Source organism: Lepisosteus platostomus, chromosome 17, assembly GCF_059453375.1.
Source record: "Lepisosteus platostomus isolate fLepPlt1 chromosome 17, fLepPlt1.hap1, whole genome shotgun sequence".
Classification (NCBI taxonomy): Eukaryota; Metazoa; Chordata; class Actinopteri; order Semionotiformes; family Lepisosteidae; genus Lepisosteus; species Lepisosteus platostomus.
Genome location: NC_142627.1, coordinates 13,479,082 through 13,502,171, shown reverse-complemented (window position 1 = coordinate 13,502,171; position 23,090 = coordinate 13,479,082). Strand labels below are relative to the sequence as shown.

Below are 23,090 nucleotides of genomic sequence, written 5' to 3'. Positions count from 1 at the left end.
TGCAATACTGGGGCGCTGTGCTTAGGCGCTGTGGAAGGACCTCACCCACCGCTTATGATGAGGTTGGGGTAGAAGATGCCCAGGGCGGCCTGGTTGGCTGACTGCTCGTCGTCAAGCGCAGCGGAGATCACGAGGCCGAAGGAAATGCCCGTCACGCCTTGGAGGAAGATGAGGATCACAATGAGAGCCAGGGAGCCTTCATTGGGGATCTAGGAGAGAGCAGGCCCGAAGCACACAAGCACATCAGCTCAGTCCAGTGTCTCACAGACTGGCAGCTTACATTCCAGGAGTGAGAACAACACACCTGTGCCATGTTGTAAAAACATTTGTACCTTTATAACGTTCATTATGAGCCCGTAAACCAATGTGGCTTGAATAAAATCACAGTCTTATCTTGGAGAAGAGATGACAAATTATTAACACGGATGTACAGTATCCATTATTAAAGCATCTATGTATGAGAACAATCTTATATTGTTCAGTTAAAATCAATTTATTCATTTAAAAAAACATGAAATTTATCTCTTGTAAGGGTTAGCTGCTATCAGTTTCTTAATACTTAAGTCACATTCTGTTAATCTATTAAGTGTTATAAAGAAATGATCATTGAAATTTTCAGTCCCTAAACTTAAGTTTTGCTGATGAACCCAAGCTACCATAGTATATCCTTATACCTCAGAGGACAACAGTTTTTTCATAATAATTTGTCATTGGAACTGAAATGAAGAGCAATAGGCATGTCTCAGAACTAGGTAGTTCTGCCCTTAAAAGTCCTTAAAGAAAACAGTACCTAGCACACAAGCCAAAGATGGAATGTTATATAAAACGTGAACAGATCCTTTAAAAATATGACCCTCCTATGCTACAGCCATTATTAAAATAATTGCCTATTTTCACTAAAGTATTAATATCATGCAACTTATTAATCTCCAGACAATAGCTAAGCAAATTTCACTGGCCCTACTCCTTATGGTTTCAGAGAAATGCTATTTTTTCATAATATAAATGAATTGATTTAATGTCAAATACTTTGGCTCTTGATTGCCTAATGGCATTATCATAAAAAAAAATTGAGGACAAATTCCTGGCAAAAGTGTGTTTTTTGTTTCCTTCCTTTATTCTTACAAACTCAAGCCAAAGATAAATATACTCTATGTGACAACACCTTGCCCTTGTCACCTTCCTCGTAAGGTGTCATTTGTTTTCTATTCAATTAGACCAGCAGTGCAATCTGAAATTCAGAGGCCTGGACTCAGCCGATGGCCCTCTGCAAGGTTGCTCCTCTCTCCCCCTGGTTTGTCCACGTTGAATTTTAAAGCAGCGCAATAAAAGGCGCTGGTGAACCTGATGGGGAAAGTAAATGACTCAACAGTAATTCCAGAGGCGCTAACTGCTAAAGAAAATCAATCACCGGGCCTGCGATAATGTTCAATTAATTTGCCGCAAAGGGCAGCGCACAGCAGAGGGCCAGAGGCATGCTGCAGTGCCGTTCATTTTCACCGGCGTGTTAGATGCTGCAGATTAGTCCCAGAGGGGTCTGGACCATGTTATTTGTCCTCTGTCGGCAAGGTGGGGCTCGGGGTGCTGCGTGGAACTGAAATGAGATATATCATCCAGGGCCCATCTCAAGGTTACAAGGTCAGCCACAGGGCAGGCCAGATAGTAACACAGGGCTCTGCCTGTGTGGGGCCTGAACGAAACGAGAGCTACCTGTAACTGCAAGAAAGGTGAAGCCACCTCTTCTTAAATTACTGCCTGAGAGACAGGGTGGTTCTGTCCTTAGAGCTGGAGGGCAACACTGATAATAACTGTGTCAACAACTGGAACGGAAAGGGTCAAATTGTCCCTCTTCTGTGAGCTGCCAGTCTGTGTGTTTCAGCGTTTCAGTACAGCGCTGTATGTGAGCGAACAGGTCAATTAGCATTCAGGGCCAGACAAGTGAAAGCTGATTCCTCAATGTTTATTAGCGCTGTTGTGAAAGCGCGCCTGCATAAAGAACAGCAGAGTGTGGTGGATCTGCTGAACCACAGACGGCCTATCGCAGCCGTGCTGCTGTCAGGGTAGACTGGCGACCACAGCCGCTTCCTGTGTGAGGAGCAGAAACAGGTGTGCGTACCTTTCCTGCCTGCGTCCAGGCAGCCCTACCATGTGAAATACATCACAGCCAGATAAAAAGTGAAAACCAGTGGAAAAGACGTCAACGTAACACAGAGTCAAAGCTCTTGAACAGCAGGTTTAAGAAATTCGGCAATATCTCATTTCTGTTACATCGTTACTGTATTTTTTCTTTTCACTGCTCACTTTGGAATTTTAAAAGTGCTTTCTAAAAAATATAAACAAAAAATGGAACAAAATAAAAACGCAATAAAGTTGCAAGACCATTTCTTTAAGAAAAAACAAAGGTTCTATACCTTTAGTGGATTTTGTGTATGACAGGTTACAGATGGTAATAAGGAAGTTCAGCTACTCAAAACTCCAAAATCACTTTGCGTGGGTCATCCCTTAAGTAACAAATTAGTCATAAATTATTACATTAAGGATGCATATCTGCTACAGATAATCTGTAGATGCATGTTTTTGTACAAGTGAGAAATCTGTCGGTTTCAGTGGGATGATATAGGGATGGAAATACACTCTATGAGTGTGTTACATTCTGAGTAAGCTAGGTGGTTTTTACTACCTATTTAGTGCTGGGCTGAAAAAAAGGACTGTAATAATGAATGTATAATTAACATAACATTTCAAGTAACTAACAGATTACTTGGCAGAAAAGTGGTGGCTGTGGAAGACAGAGCTAGAGTTTCACGTGCGGCGATGTCAGGCTCTGGCTGGCAGTGCACGGAGAACAGCTGGCCGCAGCTCTTGTTACGCTCACTAGACTTCAGAGAATTCTTCCTGTTTCCCAGAAGCGTAGGGCGAGAAGGGTGTGGCGTGGGCACAGCGCGCGAGAGACGGGGAGGGCGGACACGCACCTTGAAGACCAGGAGGACGAAGAGAAGCAGCAGGGTGACCTGGACACTCATGATGACCAGCTGAGAGAGCAGGTGTGCCAGCATGGTCTCCAGCGAGCTCACACCTGGGGCAGGACAGACAGACATCAGGCCGTCAGGCCTAATCTCTCCCCTCCCTTATTACCCAGAGGCCCTCCGGGTGAGAAGTGCAGAGTTAGTCAGTCTGGTCAGTTTGCATTGTGAGCCCCGAGCTCACTCGTGACAGTATTACCCCTTCTCTATAGACACGCTTCTCCATCGCTGTGCTGTCAGGCATAAACACACGTCCCACCAAATACGGGGACCCGAGAAAAATGAATAAATCAACTTTCATTGTTCAGATCCCACTTGACTTAAGGTCTTAAGTCCAACACCTTAACACCAGCCTGACCCCATTTCAGTTTCAGCCAGTGTTTAGTGTTTAGTGGCGGCTGCCTCCCTCATGTGCCCCTAGACAACAGCACCCCAAGGGAAAGGTGCAGCTTCGGAGGTCATTCAGTGAAACAATACTGATAAAGGTGCAATATGGTCAGGTGGCCGGTTGCTACAAGACGTCCTGTGAGACTAGAAACAATAACAATGTCCCACTTGGGAGGAAAACAGGCAGCAGACAAAGCCATGCAGAGTTTTGAAAGTGTGAGCAAGTCCCTTCGGCTTAGAGTGGTGCATTTTGCTTCACAAGTCATGTGGAGACGATGTTATTACGTATGTGTTAAAGCAAGTGTGCCACAGGGTGGGCAAGGCTGGGAAACACTGCTATTCATCATCAACACTGAACTGTGACAATCATGCCCAGCCACCTCTCGTGCTCATAAAGCCTGCAGTTCTATTGGAATTACATAATCTAAACTGTTTATACTATGAACTATACATTATACAAGTTGGCTATATATTTATAATATGTACATTGTATTTACTGGGTTTCCAGTTATTATAATGACTCACAAAATTATTGCTTATTTTATCTGCAGATTTGTGTTACTCTTTTAATGTGTCAGAATAACAATATAAAATCTGTTTATATAGGCTGCATTAAAATTAAAGAGTAATCTTGATTCAAAAAATGTCTTGCTTCATATTGCCTTACATGCTGTCGTGTGGAGTCTCTAAGAATCCTTGTGCAGGATGAAAATAGAGCATGTGCATGTGGGTTTGTATTGAAGGAGCAGAGAGATTTTTATTTTATTTTATTTTATTTATATTAATGGATTCTGGTGAAATGATGAAATTTGTTTAGGATCATCCATCTAACTGTAAGATCTCATTACTACTGATAAATACCAATGTTGATTGTTTTTGTGGATATTCTGTAACATGATCCAGGAACAAGGCCTGGGATCAAAGTCAAAATGGAGCTCAACACTCCAGTCCAGCTTTGTATGCCAAACACAGGAAGTATGCCATGGACTGCTCTCTCAGTGTGCCTTTTGCTACACATTCTTCAGAAGTGCCTTTATGATAACTGGCTTTGAAACCGAGACGCCCTCTCCTGGCAGGCATGTGACACTACACTACATTGTTTTTTTTACTTCTACTGTTGTAGGACTATAACAATATGATTCATTAACAAGTGTTTCTTCTGTTCTCACCCGATTTATCCCAAACCGGAGTCTGCCTATTCATGCACAAGACACTACGGGTCATTTTTCTAATTATGAAGGTTTTATTTTCCCGTCATAACAACCCACTTGAGAGGAACAGTAGAGGTACCACTGACTGACCTGCAACCCAGCATCTGTCCAGCAGCCCTTCCTTGCGCTCTGTCACAAAGGACAACGCTGTCAGGCCCACCGCCAAATAAAAGGTGATACTGCCAAGAGAACACAAGGCGTTGGCAACTGTGGAAATGGTACAGTCAGTGTTCTATCCTATTCTACTTGTTTAACTGGAAAACACTCTCTGTATGACAATATACAATGTGTGACAAACCATAGTACGATTTTTCTGTGCAGCACGTGCACTAGTGCCTTTCTAAATAGAGGTTAGAAGTGTTATGTTTTCAAATATAACTACCTGATCTAGAATTGCATCTTTACATGTTGGCCCACAGCTACAAACGACACAAGGGAAAGAGTCCATGTCGTTCCAGGGCACTGGCTACAATTGCTGCGCCCTTTGCTAAGGTCACAACAGGCCCGCGGGATCCCAGGAGGCCAGAGGGAGTCACTGTTTCGCTGCGAGCTGGGAGAGACCGGGGTGACTAACGCCACCCTTAGCGCTGAGTCAGGCACTGACCTGACCCAGACTCAGACTCGTGATGTCTGAATCATATGACCACCCCACTGCTTGCAGTGAGCTCCTCTCATGATTGAGCCGCTCCTGCACCCCTTTATATTTTGAATGCACCCAGTAAAGGATTTCGTACCTCAGCACAGCTCCAGGTGTCACAAAGCTAGTGAAATCAGGATTGCTGCTGCCATATATAGGTTCTTCAAACTGCACGAGATACAGAAAGGTTAAACAGCCTCTGATTTAAAACCTGGCACCCGCGCCAAGAATCTGACATGGAAACAGTCCAAAACATTAGATCCAGGGTCAAACAGGAGTGAGAATAATATGGTATATTTTGACTGTGATTGATTCTGCACTTTCAGTGAAAAACGTCTACTCAATGTTTATAGGTAAAACAAATAAGCATTAGAGATGTTATAAATACATAAAGGATATTTAATCCATTTAATCCACAGTCATTTGATATCTTAAATTAACATTTCCTGAGCTTGTCAAAGACCCAAGGTTAGTAGTTTTACTATGATTTTCTCTGTGCCTCTATTTCCATGTTGCCAAGTATTAATATGAACATCTTATCTAACTTATAAACAGAAAGAGACAGTGAAGGGAGACACAATCACTACCGATCCTTACCTTTACAGGGAGGGACACCAGATAAGACAGTGTGCCAAGTTGATCCTGGACAAAGCTCTGAAAGAGAAACATATTTTTCATTGTATGGGCATTTACTGGCACACTTTTCACTGTAGGAAGGATTTCTCACTTCAATTCATGGAAAACCATGTTGAAGCCGCAAAGCGGCTTCTAAGTGCTTGTGTAAAACTAGCTACCCAGCTCTGTTGTCAAAGCCGATATGCTGTAAGATGTGTAGGCAGACTTGCAGATGGCACATTCCCAGAATGTCCAAAACCAATGAAAAGTCCAGTATGAAGACTGGGGACAGTGGGGCATTAGTGGGCCTTTGAATGAGATGTTAAACCGAGGTCTTGACTGCTTGGTCATGAAAGATCTCAATGGCATTGTCTGTAAGGGGTGTCAGTTCTGGTGTCCTGGCTAAACTCCAGCAGGAGCTTCCTCAGTCTGACCTACCTAAAATTAATCTTCAATTCAACTGCTGATAAAGCTTCTCACTATTTAACTTGATCTGAATATTAAACGCAGAGTAGGATGCAATATAAATTGCTATTATTTCAGCAGAATAATAAAAAAAAAAGTTGACAAACCTCAAACGCTTCCTGAAGCTTTTTTTGAAGCATAAAAGCGATCTGTCTGTCTTAAATGAGAAGAAGAAATGAACAAGGAAATTACAGTAATCAGTTTATTTACATGGTGTACTAAGCAAAAAGTAATTTCACAGAAATATAAAAAATATATACATTACCGAAATGAACATACTATAAGATGAAACATATATGTATATTTCTCAAAATGTAAATTATAAAAGCAGGATCACAATATTAGTGCATGTTTTAGCAGCAATATAAAAACGGGTACTTGTATCAAAATAAGACGCCAATTCCGAGTTTCAAGGAGACATTGCCACCATGTGGAAAGTTTAATGTTTGCAGCATGGCAGAGATCTTTTCTATCCTCACTATGCACATCATTAAAGTGCTCTCTTGCCCAGAGGGAGAGTATGTCACAAACACTTACTTGTCATGTCAAGCCACACGTGCACAGTCCCACCTTCCACCACCTGCTTAGTAACACTCTTCTGTAGCATTCTGTACAAGACAGACAAAATAGACCCAGAAAATATCTCAAACAATGTCATGGCAAAGAGAGAGAGCTTTCTCCATGGAAAAGTATGCTCCACGAACTTATTTAGTCCAGTACTTTTGTTCTTCCATTTTTAAGGTTGGTGTTTAATTATTGTATTTTGACCCAGGTAAATCATGAATGTACTGCCCAGATTCAGCAAGCTTTGAACAGGCTAGACTTGAATTTCCTCTCCCAGTGCATGTTATGCGTGAAGTATTTTGACATTATACCCTGAAGACAAGGATCTCAAGTTACAGCATTTTTGAAAACAAAGACGGATTTTGCTACCTAGGGTGCATATCATGCAAATGCCAGGCTTGTGAAATGGAAAAAAAAACCTCCACCCAGCCTTTGCAATGCTGGACAGTAGCTGGCAAGCCATGCACTGATGTGGTTTGTCCTCTGCATGTAAGGTTTCCTTAATGTCTCTCCTTTGGTGGAGCGCAGAGGGAATTTCTAGCAAAGGCCCAGCCTTTAAAAAGGTGATTTCGCATTTTCTACAGGATGAAGCTTTAGACCTTTAGAAATCCAGTAGTTTGTAAAGTTATTGTTTTCAAAATGAGGAAAATCTGAAAATGATATTCAAAACAGTAACTAGGGTAATACAATGTTTAAAACGACATGACTGGTATTTTGCTTGTTGGGGAAGTTCTATAAAAAAACACATTTTTGCTTTCCCGAGCAACATGCCCTGATAACAAAAACTACCATGGCAAACTGACCAATTTTGCTAAAGCTCTATTGATATTTAACCCATTTTATCAGGCTTCATTTGAAATGAGAATTACTGTACCTTTAGGTTTTCACTTTCCATAATAATGTCATTTTGTTTCAAATTTACAAGTGTTCTTTTTCGTCTCTGTACAATTCTAGGACAATATTGAGATTTGTGCTGCTAAGAAATTAGGATAGGGTGAATGGAACAGCTGTCCTTTAGCAGCATGTATGGAAACTCTGTGATTCTGCCCCACCAGATGAGTTAGAGTTAGAGATCTGTTTTACAATACTGACTCAGCACAGCCACCTCAAGTCACATGTCTGTCGACCGCAGACCAGGCAGACACTTTAAATGTCTCACATCAAGTGAGCTTTCTATAAGGATCCTTCAAAGTAATATCCATTTATCCCAGGAGCTGGAGCCCATCCCACAAGGCAGGACACACCCTGGGTGGGACACCATAATATGTGAACAATATCTTGCTCACAATGTATTTGAGTTAGAAATTTCCATAGCTAGCTCTGATTAGCTTAACAGTTTCTTCTACAGTCTTTTAACCACTAAATCTAAATTTGGGGATGCAGAACACAGTTAAAAAAAATATTTTTTTAAAGCATTAAAGTATTAAAAATTAATACAACACAGGAAGGCAAAAGTAAACAGATGTATCCCAAAGTTTACCTCATCATTAAATCCGTGGAGAAGTTGGAACCAAACCCAATTATACCCCAGTACCTTCCATCTCGGACTCCAGTAAAGGCTTCTGACTGCTGTACTATCACCTGTAAAAGAAAGGAGATTGGGATTCTACAGAATACCATAGGAGATCACAAATAATTCACTTTTCATGACTAAATCTTCTACTGCCACAAGTTAGGGCCTTAACATCAGGAACGAAGTATTATATTCACCACATGCAAGAAATTACTTGAGAATAATGAAGAATACTGTACAGCACATAGGAATAGAAGAATGACTGCAAATGAGAGGAGGCCAGTGGTCCATCTAATTAATTTGTTTTAAGCAGTTAACTGATCTGAGGACCTCATCATGCTGTAGAAGAATACAGGATATCATCTTCCACAAAATGGAGGGGTAGTTTGCTTCCAACTCCTATTACCCTTTGTTTAAAAAGTGATTCTCATTTACGAATGCTTGAATCAGGGCTCCTCATAGTTGCCTCTGTCCAAAATTAAAAAGCTTTATTCTGTTAGTCTGCCAATTTAGGACATTCCTTTGTGCTTGGGAATATATACCAAGGAGATCTTCTTGTATTGTATTGTAACTGAGTATTCTAAGTGATGTCTTTTTAGTGCATTGTATGATTTTAATATATCATCTCTTGACTTAAATTCTAAGGTTTTCTAACTTTAGAATGTCTACATCAAACAGACAGCTGACAGATGCTTGTCCAGTCTTGACTTTGGTCTTTTTGAATTTCCTTTGCTATTTCACTTGTGTTTGCTCACCTCCTCTTTTAGTATCATCTACAAACTAGTTTGCTATCTATATCATAATCATGGTCACTTACAGTATATAAATAAGGAAGAGCAGTGGTTCTAAAACAGAACCATGAGGTACTCCTCTAATAATATTATCCTAATTTTAGCATTTGACTCAAATCTGTCCACTAACGAGTTGTTAATTTACGTACTTGTATTTCTTTCAATGCAGATTATCGGCAATTACAGAATTATTTATGAGGAACTTTGTCAAAAGCTTTCTCAAAATCTAAGAAAGTCATATGCTCTGGGTGAGCCCAAAACTGTAGTTGATTCTTCAAAGTGCTCTGCCAAGTTAGTTAAACAAGACCTACAGTACCTTTCCTAAATCCGTGTTAACTATCTTTTAGAATCTTACTGCGATGCATAAAATTCTCTAGTTTAGTTCTAATGATTGTTTCCTTAACCTGGCATTAATAAAAGTAGCACTAATTGGTGTACAACTACTTGATTTGGTTTTGTCACACTTCTGATGGACATACACTCCTGTACATTCGAAACTTTCCAGGCAATTAGTCTCACCCAGACACTGCTGGAAGAGGCTTGTTAATGACCCTTCCTCGGATCAGACAGTGCAGTTGGTGGAATACTGCTGAACTCTGAGGTATTTATAGCACTTCTGCTTCTTTTATGCTTATACTTTTCAAACATGAGCTTCACCCCAAGCTCAAGTTTAAAAAATATTGACCAAAAGCCTTGTGTTACACGCACAAGACTTTCTTAGCTGATTGCCAGATTCAGAAATGGTTATGCCGGTCTGTTTCATTTATGAATATAATACTAGAAGACAAAAGAACTAGCCGTTTTTGCAGGGTAAATTAATAATTTGTGTAAAGAGAAACACACTTTCAACTTCCCTAATTTTATCAAAATCAGCAAAACTGAAACAGAAATCAGAAAGAGCATTAAAGATTCAGAGCTCTAGCAGGGTGTTGACTTTCAGTATCCTATCTCATTCTGAACTGAGTGCTTTGCTCTTTAAGGAGTGAACACAAAGAGGTGTGTCCTATGTACAGACTCCATTTTGAATGACAGATTTCAGAGACGGCACAACTGGAGGTATACTTCGCTAGTATACGTGACAGCGGTCCAGCTTTTCTAGCCCTTTCATCAGGAGTGCAGTTGTAAAGTGCCTTTTTGTTAGACCAGGCAGTGCTGGTACTGTATGAGAAAGTCGAGAGTGACAGACCTGGTGCACGGTGGCGTTGTCTATGAAAGAGAGCAGAGAGTGGCTAAAGGAGCTATTCCCCGTCTCATTGTTCACAACTGCCACCTGGATGCCCCTGGGATCCCCTCCGATACACAGGCACATCAGAGATATCTGGATCACTGGCAAGAGGAACTGGAAACAGAGGAACCTGTGCAATGACAACAAGAACCGCAAAGAAGAAACACGCAACAAAGTCATTCAGGTGTGATTGTCCTTGTGAATCCTTAGTCACTGCATGGATTGAATTTTGCCAAAAGGTCAAGTGGCCTTTGTCACTGTCTGACATAGGGTCAAGTTAAAATTCAGAATTTAAACAGAACAGCAATAAAGGACACTATGTACCTACAATGAGAACATAATTGATCATTAGATTTGTTTTAAATGGAAAGGACCGGAAATGGTAAATTTGCGACACACTTCCACAGAGTAGTAAGGTAAAGAATTTAACACTCATAACGCTGGCAGTGCTGACGCTTACCCTGGCATCCTCTTCATCCTCACAAATGTCTTGATCATCAGAGCCCAGATGTTCCTGCACTTTGGCAAGACTTGTCTTGCCCTGACCTTCCAGTCCACTGCGGAGAAACAGCAGTCAGGGAATGATGAAATGAGAGCAGCTTCTTCTCAGGATTTAACATGGCTGGCAGTAAACGTTCATCTTGGTGGAGTCTAAATCTTCACATCTCAGCTTTGATTTCTGTCTACTGTGTGCTCATCTGGCAAAATACAATTCACTTTGTTTTAAAGTTATGATGCATGGGAGAGGGACGGATATAAGCAAGAACAAATAAACTGCTAATCAATTTATGTTGATCACTCTTTAAAATGACACCCATTCAATTCAGTATTCATTATGTATCTGGTGCTGTCACTGATCACCATTTGTTCAAAATCATCGGTTAGCCAAACCTAATTGTATTTTTTACATGCTTAAATGGAACTTAAGTAGGAAATCTTTTTAAAGAAAATAATATTCTATCACAATGTCAAGTAAGCAGCAATGAATCAAAGTGAAACTGGAGAACTCAAGACAATTCTAGAAGAAAAGAGAAAAACATTCTTAGTGGTGGTAAGAGTACCTGTGAACCTGGGATCCCCTTCCTGCATGTTCCCCAGGATGGGCCGACACTCATCCTTCGAGTCCTCAGATGACTGGCTGGCCTCTTTGTCCTTTCCCTCAGGGCCGATGTTCAGGTTTGAAGATGTCTGGTCGGACGATTCGCACAGTTGGAGGAAAGCGCTCTCCAGGGTCTGAAATTAATGGGGTTTTTTGTTAACTCTAGCCCTGACTAGTGAGCTGGAACCGCATGTACTGTACACCTTTAAAACTTTCCTTTTAAACCTGCAATTGCACTTGTGTACTGAAGACAGACTTACGAGACAGTTCAACAGAAGTAACAACTGTGAGTTTGATAAAAATAGAATTGATCAAAAGTGGAGACAGAAATGCGTGTGGTTGGGTCAGGATTTTTTTAAAAACAATTCTATAGTTGTAAAATCCAATGCTGTCTTTTCCTGTATTTATCAATTTCAAAATAACAACTATTTCCCACTGTTACACCCTTCAGTTGGGTCTAGACAATCATGCCTCCCTGCAATGGCTGGGAGATATGAAGGCATCATTTATGCATTCCTCAAAAAAGTGTATCACTGGCACAGCTTCTTCTTGCACAAACAACAGGGCTTGTATCTCAGCCAGAGGACAACCAGACAATTCCAGCAATGCCTGAACACACAACCTCAACACAGGGCACTCGTGGTCCCACAGCTAACTCCATCCCTACCAGTGAAGTTCTGGTTTCCAGTGGGAATGTGATGGGCTGACCATAAGCCCAGACAAACTGGATCAACAAAAAATTTGGAAAAATGAGTCAAGTAAGTAGGCTACCTGAAGATCAAGTAACACGAAATAGGACTGAGACAGGCAAGACTTAATTAGGGCTAAAAGGTTCAGCTGATTTTTTGTAAACAGGAATTTATTGATTAATCAGGTAATTGGTGAAGGCTTAGGAGGCACAGTCTCCAGTGGTTTTAATTTAGACTAGGTTTGGTGTATAAAGGAATTCACTGTGGTAGCTGGTGTTGGATTGTAGAGTAGGTTTTCTTTTATATACAGTAATGTGAAGAACCTTGTTAAATAAAGCATTTTTCTTTCCATCATGGGTTTTCCTCCATGTGCGCAGGCCTCACCCGCCACCCGGGGAGAGGCAGGCCCGACACGGTGACTTTGACAGACTCCTTGTGGACTCTGGGCAGGAGCTCCCTTCATCTGTTTCCAGCAAACACAGCCTCCGCTGGGGCAGGCAGGTGGAGGAGGGGAGACAGAGAAACACTCTTCATTGTGCTCCAGCTGGAGGACAGCGAGGGAGGTTGTCTGGCTGCAGCCCCGGGCAGATATGTGGAAAAAACTCAAAAAGCTTCCCCCACCTCTGTCTAGATTGAAGACCCCAGAAGCTGTCCTGCCTCACTACACAAGAAGGCGCGTGTCCTAACAAGTGCTGTTGAGAGACTGTTCCTTTTTTTTCAAGCCTGCCCATCTGTGAACTTTGAAGCTCACATACTGTACAGTTACACTGGCTGCCTGTGGTTGCGGTGAGATCGCCACGTTCCTTTTGATACCCACCACGGCACAGTGCTGCCTCATCACCACATCTGGGGGAGCTTCAGCAAGCAGTCTTCCGTGACGCATTAAACCCACCTGAGGAAAGACAGCAAGATTTCTATCTAAAGATTTCACCTCTAGCCTAGATTGTTGATTTCGGAATCTGGGACTGCAAGATTAGGGCAGGATGCCATTTAGATGGAAGAACTGCTTCATTTCATCGGACTTTTCGGAAATACACACACAAATTCTTTCATGCAATGCCTTAGCTACTCACATACTTCAGACTCTGTCGCCTCTAACATAAAGAGTGCAAAAACCAGTTCTGTAAGTATTTCAAAACAAACAGGAGAGGAAAAAATTCAAAAGGAGGTATTTGTGGTTTTAGTCCAGAAAAGTTTCTGTTGTTTTACAAATATGTAATAATCTGTGTGTTTTAAAAGAGAATTAGGACTTGTACGAAAATAAACCTAAGAATGGTAGATTTAAAGGAATAATTTATTAACTTTTGAAAGTTAAAGTTTTTTTTTAATTATAGCTTCTGTCGGGACTTTAACTAGTGTGTGTTATACAATAAAATGCTTATCTATGTACCCACGGATTTCTCAAATGCTAGTGTTGCACTTTATTTATACACCCTCAAAAATAATAGCACTCATAAAAAATGCTATTTAAAGTCATGACTTATTTCATGTCTTCAAAGTTCAGAAAACAGTAATTTCTAGCATCAGGTAGCACATTTCAGACAGAAAAGAAAATATTTTGAATTGTAAGCCTCAATCAGAGTAATTGAAGCAGGCTTCATGCCAATTAAACACTGTGTTCCCACACTATGTTTCTCAAGATATTTTATTGCTAGCAGGAAGCCTATACTGGTGGAAGTATAGACTTGATTTATTCTTTTGGATTTCATATCTTTATCTAAATTTCCCCAAAAAAATTCTAGGTGTAAGTTTTGAAAAAATAAATTGTATCACATGTGCCCATGAAGTAAATCATGTTAACAGCTACCTTTTCTGCAAGACTGCTTTGCTAATACAATTGGCCTTTTCACCAGCAACACTTAAGGTGTAAAAGTGTTGAGATACAGTCCTGCCCTTTTCACTTCCTGCCACTTGCTCAGACTATATAAAACTCAGTTTGGTTATAGCGTAAAGTGGAAGTGGAAAAACCACAAACATTTTTCTTTGTCTATAAAAGAACTTCACAGAAAAATTAACATTCTAGAACACCAAGCATATAAAGGGAAAACAGAAGAAGAATGTAAAGTTAGTAAGTGGGAAAATTCCTTTCATTATCACCATTTCAGCAATTATAAGCAGCTCCAAAACCTGTTTTGAGTCTTTACACTAGTTCCTTCTTCATGTGAAGTGAACAAAAAAGAGGATAGCTACTGTATAGCGCCTCACATTTTTCCTTGGGTCTGTGCCAGAGGTTGTATTTCACAATAACAAATCACTCAGAGTTTGTGCAAATGTCATAGACTGGTGGATTCTGAGAAGTATTAAATGAAATTAGTTGAGATTTCCCAATTCAAGTTCTGAATTGTACTTTTTCGCAACATTCAGCGCCACACAATAAGCAGTCGCTTGGTCCATCATAAGTATATTTAAGGCCTTGCACAAAATATCCCTGTCACTTATCCAAGCAAGTATCCAAATAACTTGCAGTCTTGCCCAGACTGACATGACACACCAGAGAGAATCATTTCTCTGACATTCCTTTTGGCAGACAAGTGAGTTCACAGAATCAGGAATCAGCACACTCAGCTCTGGCATCCTGCCAGCCGCCTGCGTTAGAGTTCTAATTCAAAGCCCCGTTGTTAGGCCTCCATGGTCCAAGTTGCAGTCATATAATACAGACCTGTTATGCTAACAACAAGACCTTCACATTGTAAATCAGAATACAGAATGTTTAAATCCCAAAAAAGGAACAAAATGTGAAACATTTGTTTGTACCTTTCATAGCAAAAACAAAAATGACACTAGACGACAACAGTCCAAAACAAGAATCTCACCACGCTGGCTTGCCTGGCTTCTTCTATGTAATGTGTGGTGATGATCACGGATACCTGTCCATCTTTCACAATCTCCACCAGATGCTGCCAGATCCTGAACAAGAGAATGTAAAAGTATGTATATGACCAGTGCAAACTGGATATGAGGAACAGAAATTGGCCACTTGTCAAATTCCAACAGCATGAAAAGCACAACACAGCATTTACAGAATCCAAGTCACATGTTGGCTTTAAATACATTGCCAAATAAACCAAACCAAACTCCTCATTTTAAAGTGTGAAGCTTATTATGATTGATCATGGAACTATACCTATCAGGTCATAAAACAAAGAGCACAATCTATAAGAAACTGGTTGAAATCCCTTTCCCTTTTAGGGCAGGGCATGCAATTATAGGTTACTTGTTCCCTATTGAAACCAACATAATCTCCCTCAGTTGGCACACTTTGTACCTGCTCCAGTAAAGGAGTTTGACAGTAAATTAGCATGCAAATCATCAGGGTTGAGGATTAATGAGTAGCATTATCATGTGCCATTTCATGTGTTATTACTTACAAGTCAGAACGAAGGTTTCTTCAAGGTGTCGAAAGTTTCCTCTCCCTGTCGTTTAAATCACTAAGTAGGCTCACTCAGGAAGTTACCATGAATTTGAAAAGAACATCATGACTAGGTAACTCCTTTGGTAGTGAAAGTTTAGAAAGGCATGAGTGATTGGCAGAAAAGTGTGAAAGGCACATTACAAGCTGGTGAAGTATGACACAAAATGCGGTAAAGAAAAGCAAAATAAATCCGTGGCATACGTGTTACAGCTCGGGCTAGGGGTGTCTCGCAATCCACGGCTGCTCCAGATTCCCACGAGGAATCACAGTCGCCCGTGCCGCAAAGGATACGGTCGGGCCACCATTCATGCAGCTCCTCCCTCTACCATTCAGGCACCCAATCACTCATTCTTCCAGATCCTGTTTAATCCTGCAGCACCACTGAATGGGCGCTCTGCCACTGATCTAACACAGGCACCAGTGGCAGTACCACCATCAACGCAATCACCACTGGACGTGTTAGAGCATTCTTCAAAGAATCATGGATCCCAGACCTGTTCTACTCTTCGGACATCGAGTGCTTGTCTAGTGTCCAGCTAACTGCTGCCATGACTGGACCTGCCGTTACCCAAGTAGGCAGCCAACCTCTGCTGCGGCACCAACAGTAAACCCAGTCTGCTACACGTTGGCAGCCAGTCCCCACAGTGGCCCGCTGTGGCCTCCTCGGCATCACAATCTGCCACAGCTTCCACATCTCCACTGGTCAGCTACAAGTCGGCAGCCGACCTCTGGTTCAACCTATAGTACCCCTCCAGCTCGCTACAGGCCAACAGCTCGGCACCGCATCGCCCTGTGGCTCCCTCTGCAGTTCCATTGCTCCACAGCACACCAGCAGCCAATCTCCGGACCAGCTCGACAGCGACTTCTACAGCTTTCTCAGTCAGCTACCAGTCGGTAGCCCATCTCTGCTGCGATTGCTTCAGCACAACCAGATTGACTTAAGTTGAAAATTGACCACCTTGGCGGCTCTCATGGTCACTTCTGGTCCACCACAACTCTATAGGTTGACCCCTCGGCCTTCGGACTTCTCCAGGAATCTCAGATTCCACATTAAGTCGCCGTTCTAGCTCTTGAAACACAGCCTGCACCCCTCTGCGACTTCCTTTGGTTAATAACTGCAGAGTAACGATATGTGTTGCGTTTTGAGGCAGATCTCAGGCACACCCCAGAGTAAGCCATATACACAGCCACTGTGAAGCTACAGAAAAATGGCAAAAGTACTGTGCAGATGGACTACTGTATGTACTGTGATTTAGCTTGGAGCTGTGAGCCTGTCCCACTGTAACAGCCCGCCCGCACCAGGAAAAGAGGAAGCATACTTGGCTCTGAGGACGGGGTCCACTCCCACTGTCGGCTCATCCAGGATGAGCAGCTCAGGTTTCTGCAGGAGGGCAGCTCCCAGGGAAACACGCCTCTTCTGTCCTCCACTAGGGGAAAGGTAGAGATCTTATTCTGCGGAACTGGTTTCAATAGATTTCCTACCTGGGGCTGGTATTTTCAGAACTAATAGTTATTCATCAGAAACACAAATGTGACGATCAAAAAAACGGACAAAAACAGGTTTATTAAGATTTTAGCTTTAGGTTCTGCTAACGGTGTGCTTGTAAGAGAAGAATAGAAAATGTGTACCTTATACCCCTATAAGAGGACAATAATTTAAATCACCATATTGTATTTTATTAGTTGAATAAATCCCTATGATTAAAAAACATATTATAAAGGTTCTGCCTTGGTCTACAGGACCTCAGCGTGTATGAGCACTGTGACAGTCATTGCACAATGTGCTATTGCATGTCATTTTTACTAATTTTTTAAATAAAAGAAAAATAATAAAATGAAATAAAAAGACCTACATTGCTTTTGCATTGTAGTCCTATAGGATTTTCATTGTCACGCTAATTCTCTTCAATAAAACAGTCAAACCTGGCGCTTTAATGGTTTGCTATCATGACTGTTGCTGTAAGAAAGCTAGACAAGCTTATTAAGGCCCATCACAAATTGGGGGTGATCATATATCAGAAAAAACCTGTCTATTCTTTTTCTGAAAGTGGTAAAAGGAGCTCAAGTTCCCTTCATCAAACAAATAGCCTGTCTTACCCTAAACTTAATTAACACTGTAAATTGTGTTCCTGTGTGAGATCACATGATGATGTGGGCATGGGGCCTCTTGCTTTAAGGTCTTGGAGGAGAGCCAGAGAAAAAAAGAAGGAGGGTGGGGGGCGTCAGAGCTGAGGCGGAGCTCTGACACAAGCATTTCTCTTGGCATTTACTCCTGAAAAGAATCGCTGTTGTAACAGTAATTCATGTGGAATATTTTTCTGTTTCAGGGCTTGCTGTGAGACTCGGCAAGCTTCACATCTGAGATCAGGTTTATTGCTGACCTACTGTATTCTGTGCTGATATTAACAATACATTTTAAATACAAGATCTTTAATTAATGCTCTACAAAACAAAAAATAGAAACTGTTGACCAAGGCTTGTGGTAAGTGGTATTCAGTGAATCACGGCTTTCATAGTCACTGCTCTCTCTCATTTTAGTGCCTAGTGAAGATTTTGTGGTTACCACAATATGCTAAACTCTGATTTATATTATATTAACTTATATTTTTTTGCCAAGGATCAACTAATTTATAAAGTGGTTAGAAACACAGAAATGTACATGGGAAAAATAGAAAACCTGTGCTTATTTGTAGTAATTTTACATTTATAAAATATTATAAAATACACTTTATTGTAGAACAATATAATGTTTTAGACAAGGCCTCCTCCTTTTAAATAAAGTCGGAACATCACACACTCATCACACACAAATCTTGCATTATTTTTAGTGAGATGTGTTGTCATGCCCTGAGCTGCCCAGCCCCTGCTTCAGTCCGGCTCGTTGTGCTTCGCCGTCCCATGAAGCTCAGACGCAAGAGGCACACGTTCTGTGTGAACTAAGCAACAGTTTCTCTTGTGTACCTCAGGTTCCTGATCAGTCTGGATTTGTCTGGGAGGTCCAGAAAGTCAACGAGGAAGGTCATACGGGCCTCTGTCTCCTTGGAAGCGAGCCCATGAATGCGTCCATAAAACCAGAAAGTGTCGCTGATGGTAAACTCGTTGTATAAGGCCAGGTCCTGCAAAAGACAACATAATAAAAGATGAGAGAAGCTACCTGGGCTAGTGTAGAGTTTCTACCTGACTAGTGTGTGGACTCGTGCCGGTCCATGGCAGCCTCCTTGAATTTCATTCAAAATGTGAGGAATAATAGAGGAGAAAAAGTGTTTCATATTTTTGTGAACATGAGATTTCACTAAATCCCACATGCTGCTCAAAGAAACCTTATGTTCTGTTCAGTAAGCTCAGCTCCAGTATGGAACATGACTCCACTCCCACTGCTATCAGACAGATGCTGACACTACTTAAGGTCGACGTTTGCATCCAGAATGTTCAGAAAATGACCAAGCCTGCTGTAAAATGACAGTTTTGAACTGATAATGCTACTATTTTGTTCACTCACATGACACCAAACTGAAAAGGCCAGCTCCTTTTTTCTAAGGAAATTTAAATTTCACTGTTCTTATCTAACTAGTACATACCATCTACTTTTTATTTAAGTATGGGTAAAGTAAGAATAACTATGTATACTATGGGTTATTTCTTAGAAGCTGATGCTTACATTTTATTCTAGAATATACCACACATATTTAAGCATTGTCTAAATTAGCCTTGCCTCCAGGATCTTGTTAAAATTACGATATTACAGTACTTATTTATATTGCTGCTTGAAAAGTGAAACTTCATTAGCTACATATTTTTGTAAATCATGCAACACATTTTAAGCATTATCAAAGTATACAGGGAGATCGGATTTGTATGCAATGAGCAACAAAGTGTACCCCTTAGATTAGACATTAGATCAAGTGGGTCCCCTCTTAAATATAAAGCGATTTGTTGATCCTTTGGGATGAAAAGCACAATATAAATGATTGATTTCCAGGTATACTGTATGGCAGGAATTCTTTTGGTAGTACAATGCTGAGCAGAGTGTATAGTATGATGATAAAACTATTTTTTAAATTCCTGTAAATTAAACTACCCACTGCAGTTACACAGTATATTGCTATCCAGATACTGTATATGTATAATGCTAACGATAAAACAACAGGCACAAATGGCCTAGACCTTAATAAACCAAGCTTTCTGCGACAGATTAAGAAGGCAAACAAGCGCTCCCTGGCATTAAACAGGTGTTTTATGAAGGATTGATAATAAGTATACATTAGTTACAGTGTTGTACTGTATGTTGGATCTGGATGAGATGTAAAGCCAAGCTTATATTGTAAATGACTCTGCCTTGGTCACTTTATCACTTCTGCCAAGGTATTGTTTTATTAGGATCACTTATTAATCTAAATCACGGTTTGCCCTTTTGGACGGGACTGTTCTGTATCAAAGCAGCTTGATGTTTGCCTGCTTTCATACTGACAGCATGAATGACTGGCTAAGCAGCAGCTCTAGCTCATGTGACACCAAACCGAAACGCTCCCTTGTTTGTAAGGAAATCTAAATTAAATGAAAATTAAATTTCAGTGTACTTAGCTAATTAGTACATACCATCTACTTTTAACTGCGGTATTGCCATTAGTTAACAAAACTTGCCTCGGTATATGTAATGGAAAACATGGCAGAGTCAGAAACAGAGCAGTGCGAGTAGACCTGCGACACCGAGAGGCGGTGGATTACCTGTGGCATGTACCCAACCATCTTCCCTGGAACTCCATGACCCGGGAAAGCGGGGGGCTTCCCCAGCACGGTGATGTGACCCTTTGAAATCTTCAGCCTTCCCAAGATGCACTTCAGGAGGGTCGTCTTGCCACACCCACTGGGCCCCAGCAGACCATAGCTGGAGGAGGAACAAGAGAAACACATGGCTTTGCATCACAGCAAGTTTTTGTGAAATCATAGACATATCCTTCACTGACACAGAAGCTTTCCTTCTAGATTAGGGCTGCACACCTCCAGTCCTTAGGGACTTGTTTCTTTTTTCAAATGAGCCTTTAATTATATAATTAAACTCATCCGTTGCTTAATTGGGCAGGTTGACACCTTTCCATATTCTTAAGAAGCTGGAGATTCAAAGAGACCTATAAATCTCTGGGACAGCAGCCCACAAAAACATAAGTGCAGTTACAAACAAGAGGAGGTAATTTGGCCTATGTGGTCCTTTTGGTAGTTGTTCATCGATCCAAGGATCTTATCCGGCTCATTCTTGAAATAAGCCAGGGTATTTGCTTCAACAACTTGGCTGGGCAGCTTGTTCCATATTCCCACGGGCCTTCGCATGAAGAAGCGCCTCCTGGTTTCTTAGGTTTAAATACACCTCTATGTCATTTTCACCTGTGCCCTCTGGTTTGTGTCCACTGGCTTGACTCTGTTCATCCGCTTTGAGGATTGAGAATATTTGTGTAGAATACCAGATCCCCTCTGCTCTGCTCCTCTGCTCTGGTTCCTTCAGGCCGTCAGTCTAGCTACGTCCCTTAAACCCCAGGGTATATCCGGTTGCTCTTCTCTGGACTGAGACCCCCTCTTGAGGAACAGAGTTGGGGATCCCTGTTCTAGATATACGTGGTGTGTTGAGACACTTCAGTTTAAGCAGATCTTTTAAGCTGAAAGATGATTGCATTCATAAAACTACTGCTCTGCAGGAAAATCTAAAACCTTATCTTCCTGGTGCTGGTATTTTTTTGCAAAACATGATCTTTACTCTAGTTATAGGCAATTTCAAATGTACAGAATCCTGTATGCTACCATACTACAAATAACTTTTCTTGCTTTTACACAGAGTCTGTTGATTCAGCTGTTAGTTGTGGGAAAACAAGCTCATACAAAACTGTTTCAGACACATTCATATCAGAGAAAGGAGCACTTACATATGTCCCTGTGGTACAGTCAGATGAAGGTTGTTTATTACTTTTAACTTCCCATAAGATCGACAGACACCTCTGCATTTAATGGCCGATTCAGTCCATGTGGGTAAGGAGGCCTCTGTGTGGTCTGTCATTTTTTCTTCTACAGACATACAAAACACATTACAAAACACAAAAATACAAAACAATTTACCTTTAAGAAACAGTAGCAAATGTAAGATTATTAAGCAATTTCATTTTTTCACCTGAAGTTGTAAACTTTAACAAAGCATGTCTATACTGTACGAAGCCAATCCTGGAGTTAAATGTTTCTGATAACATTGCCTAATCCTACATTACCATCAATACTTTATCAATCTCAATGTTGTATGCAGAGTAAATGAAATTGGCAAAACTGTGAATTAGCTAGAATGTTGAATGTTGTTTCCATCTTCTCAGACATATTTCAATTAAAGCTTTCATTTAATGTTGTTCTTGATCAATATTGATCACCTTGGTAAAAAAATAAATAAAGGAAGCCTTTGTGAGACCCACAATACTGTCTCTTAGCAACAACTCTGGATCTGTCTGTGGTGTCAGGGTGCCTGCAGGCTTTGGCCTTGTTGATACAGAATCTGGGTCATATGTGCCATAATCTTTAATCCCAGCCTTTTTTGTTCTGCCTTTTTTTTCTTTGCATTATTAGAGTTTAAATGTTTTAAATATGACCTGCACTGATTTCATTAAGATCAAACACAAACATGAAAACTTCCTTGGAAAATGGTAACAATCATAAATGTATGAGGCTTATAAAAGAAGTGTTCTTTGGGTAGATGAATGATTGTCAGTTATACAGCTACTGCTGCATAATAGATGTATTCTCATAATGGACTATTTGCTTGGATACATATCAAAATCAGTCTTCTAATATGACTAACTATTTATAAACATTGCTGCACAGGTTGTACTCTTTTGAATAATGGCTTATTGTCTTTTCAAATGCTGCTCGCTAAAATATGGAATAAATTCAACAGATGTGTGCGTATTGAACTGGTAAATATGATAAAACGCACACCATTAAGCAATTAAAATAAAATGTATTCTATACATTTATTACAATTAACCAATAATAAAAAATCTGATTTGCTAAGGAGTACAAACCACGTGCTGTTGAATAGGGAAGTGAATGGATTCCAACTTCTCCCAACGTTCCAACTCTACATCATGACAATTTGTTACCAATGGAATTAGCTCCAAGGTGTTACACGTGCAAAACGGGTTTTGCCTTTTCATTTTAATAGGCTAGGTTACTACATGAATTCTGTAAGCTTAAGTGTTTTTACTGTTTCATAAACCTGCATTACTGGTGATTTATAAATAGAAAATTATGTGGTTTTGCAAACATGTATACTACCAGTACCGCTCAGCTACACTATACTGTACTGTATATTGTTTAAATTAACTGACTTTGGTTTAAAAATGTTCACAGCTCTGATAATGCCCGAGTTCAGTATTATGTTGCGCTGTAACATATTGTAATTGTTAATTTAGTCATACTGAAGAAACAAACA

The 23,090-nt window shown here is 40.7% G+C and overlaps 1 protein-coding gene across 2 annotated transcripts in view; it reads right to left on the bottom strand.

Moving 5' to 3' along the window:
* The window catches only part of abch1 (ATP-binding cassette, sub-family H, member 1), a 43,116-nt gene that overhangs the window by 5,661 nt on the left and 14,365 nt on the right, over positions 1–23,090 (bottom strand). For both annotated transcript variants that reach the window (XM_088610251.1, XM_088610250.1), the window contains exons 2-18: positions 21,544–21,682; positions 20,357–20,516; positions 18,593–18,747; positions 16,951–17,058; positions 15,033–15,126; positions 13,037–13,111; positions 11,493–11,664; positions 10,892–10,988; positions 10,393–10,561; positions 8,383–8,483; positions 6,876–6,946; positions 6,446–6,495; positions 5,856–5,912; positions 5,356–5,426; positions 4,712–4,800; positions 2,973–3,076; positions 50–209 (exon numbers count right to left, since the gene is read on the bottom strand). In XM_088610251.1, the coding sequence (XP_088466377.1) occupies positions 50–209; positions 2,973–3,076; positions 4,712–4,800; positions 5,356–5,426; positions 5,856–5,912; positions 6,446–6,495; positions 6,876–6,946; positions 8,383–8,483; positions 10,393–10,561; positions 10,892–10,988; positions 11,493–11,664; positions 13,037–13,111; positions 15,033–15,126; positions 16,951–17,058; positions 18,593–18,747; positions 20,357–20,516; positions 21,544–21,682 (1,872 nt within the window). The remainder of the gene's footprint in view (positions 1–49; positions 210–2,972; positions 3,077–4,711; positions 4,801–5,355; positions 5,427–5,855; positions 5,913–6,445; positions 6,496–6,875; positions 6,947–8,382; positions 8,484–10,392; positions 10,562–10,891; positions 10,989–11,492; positions 11,665–13,036; positions 13,112–15,032; positions 15,127–16,950; positions 17,059–18,592; positions 18,748–20,356; positions 20,517–21,543; positions 21,683–23,090) is intronic.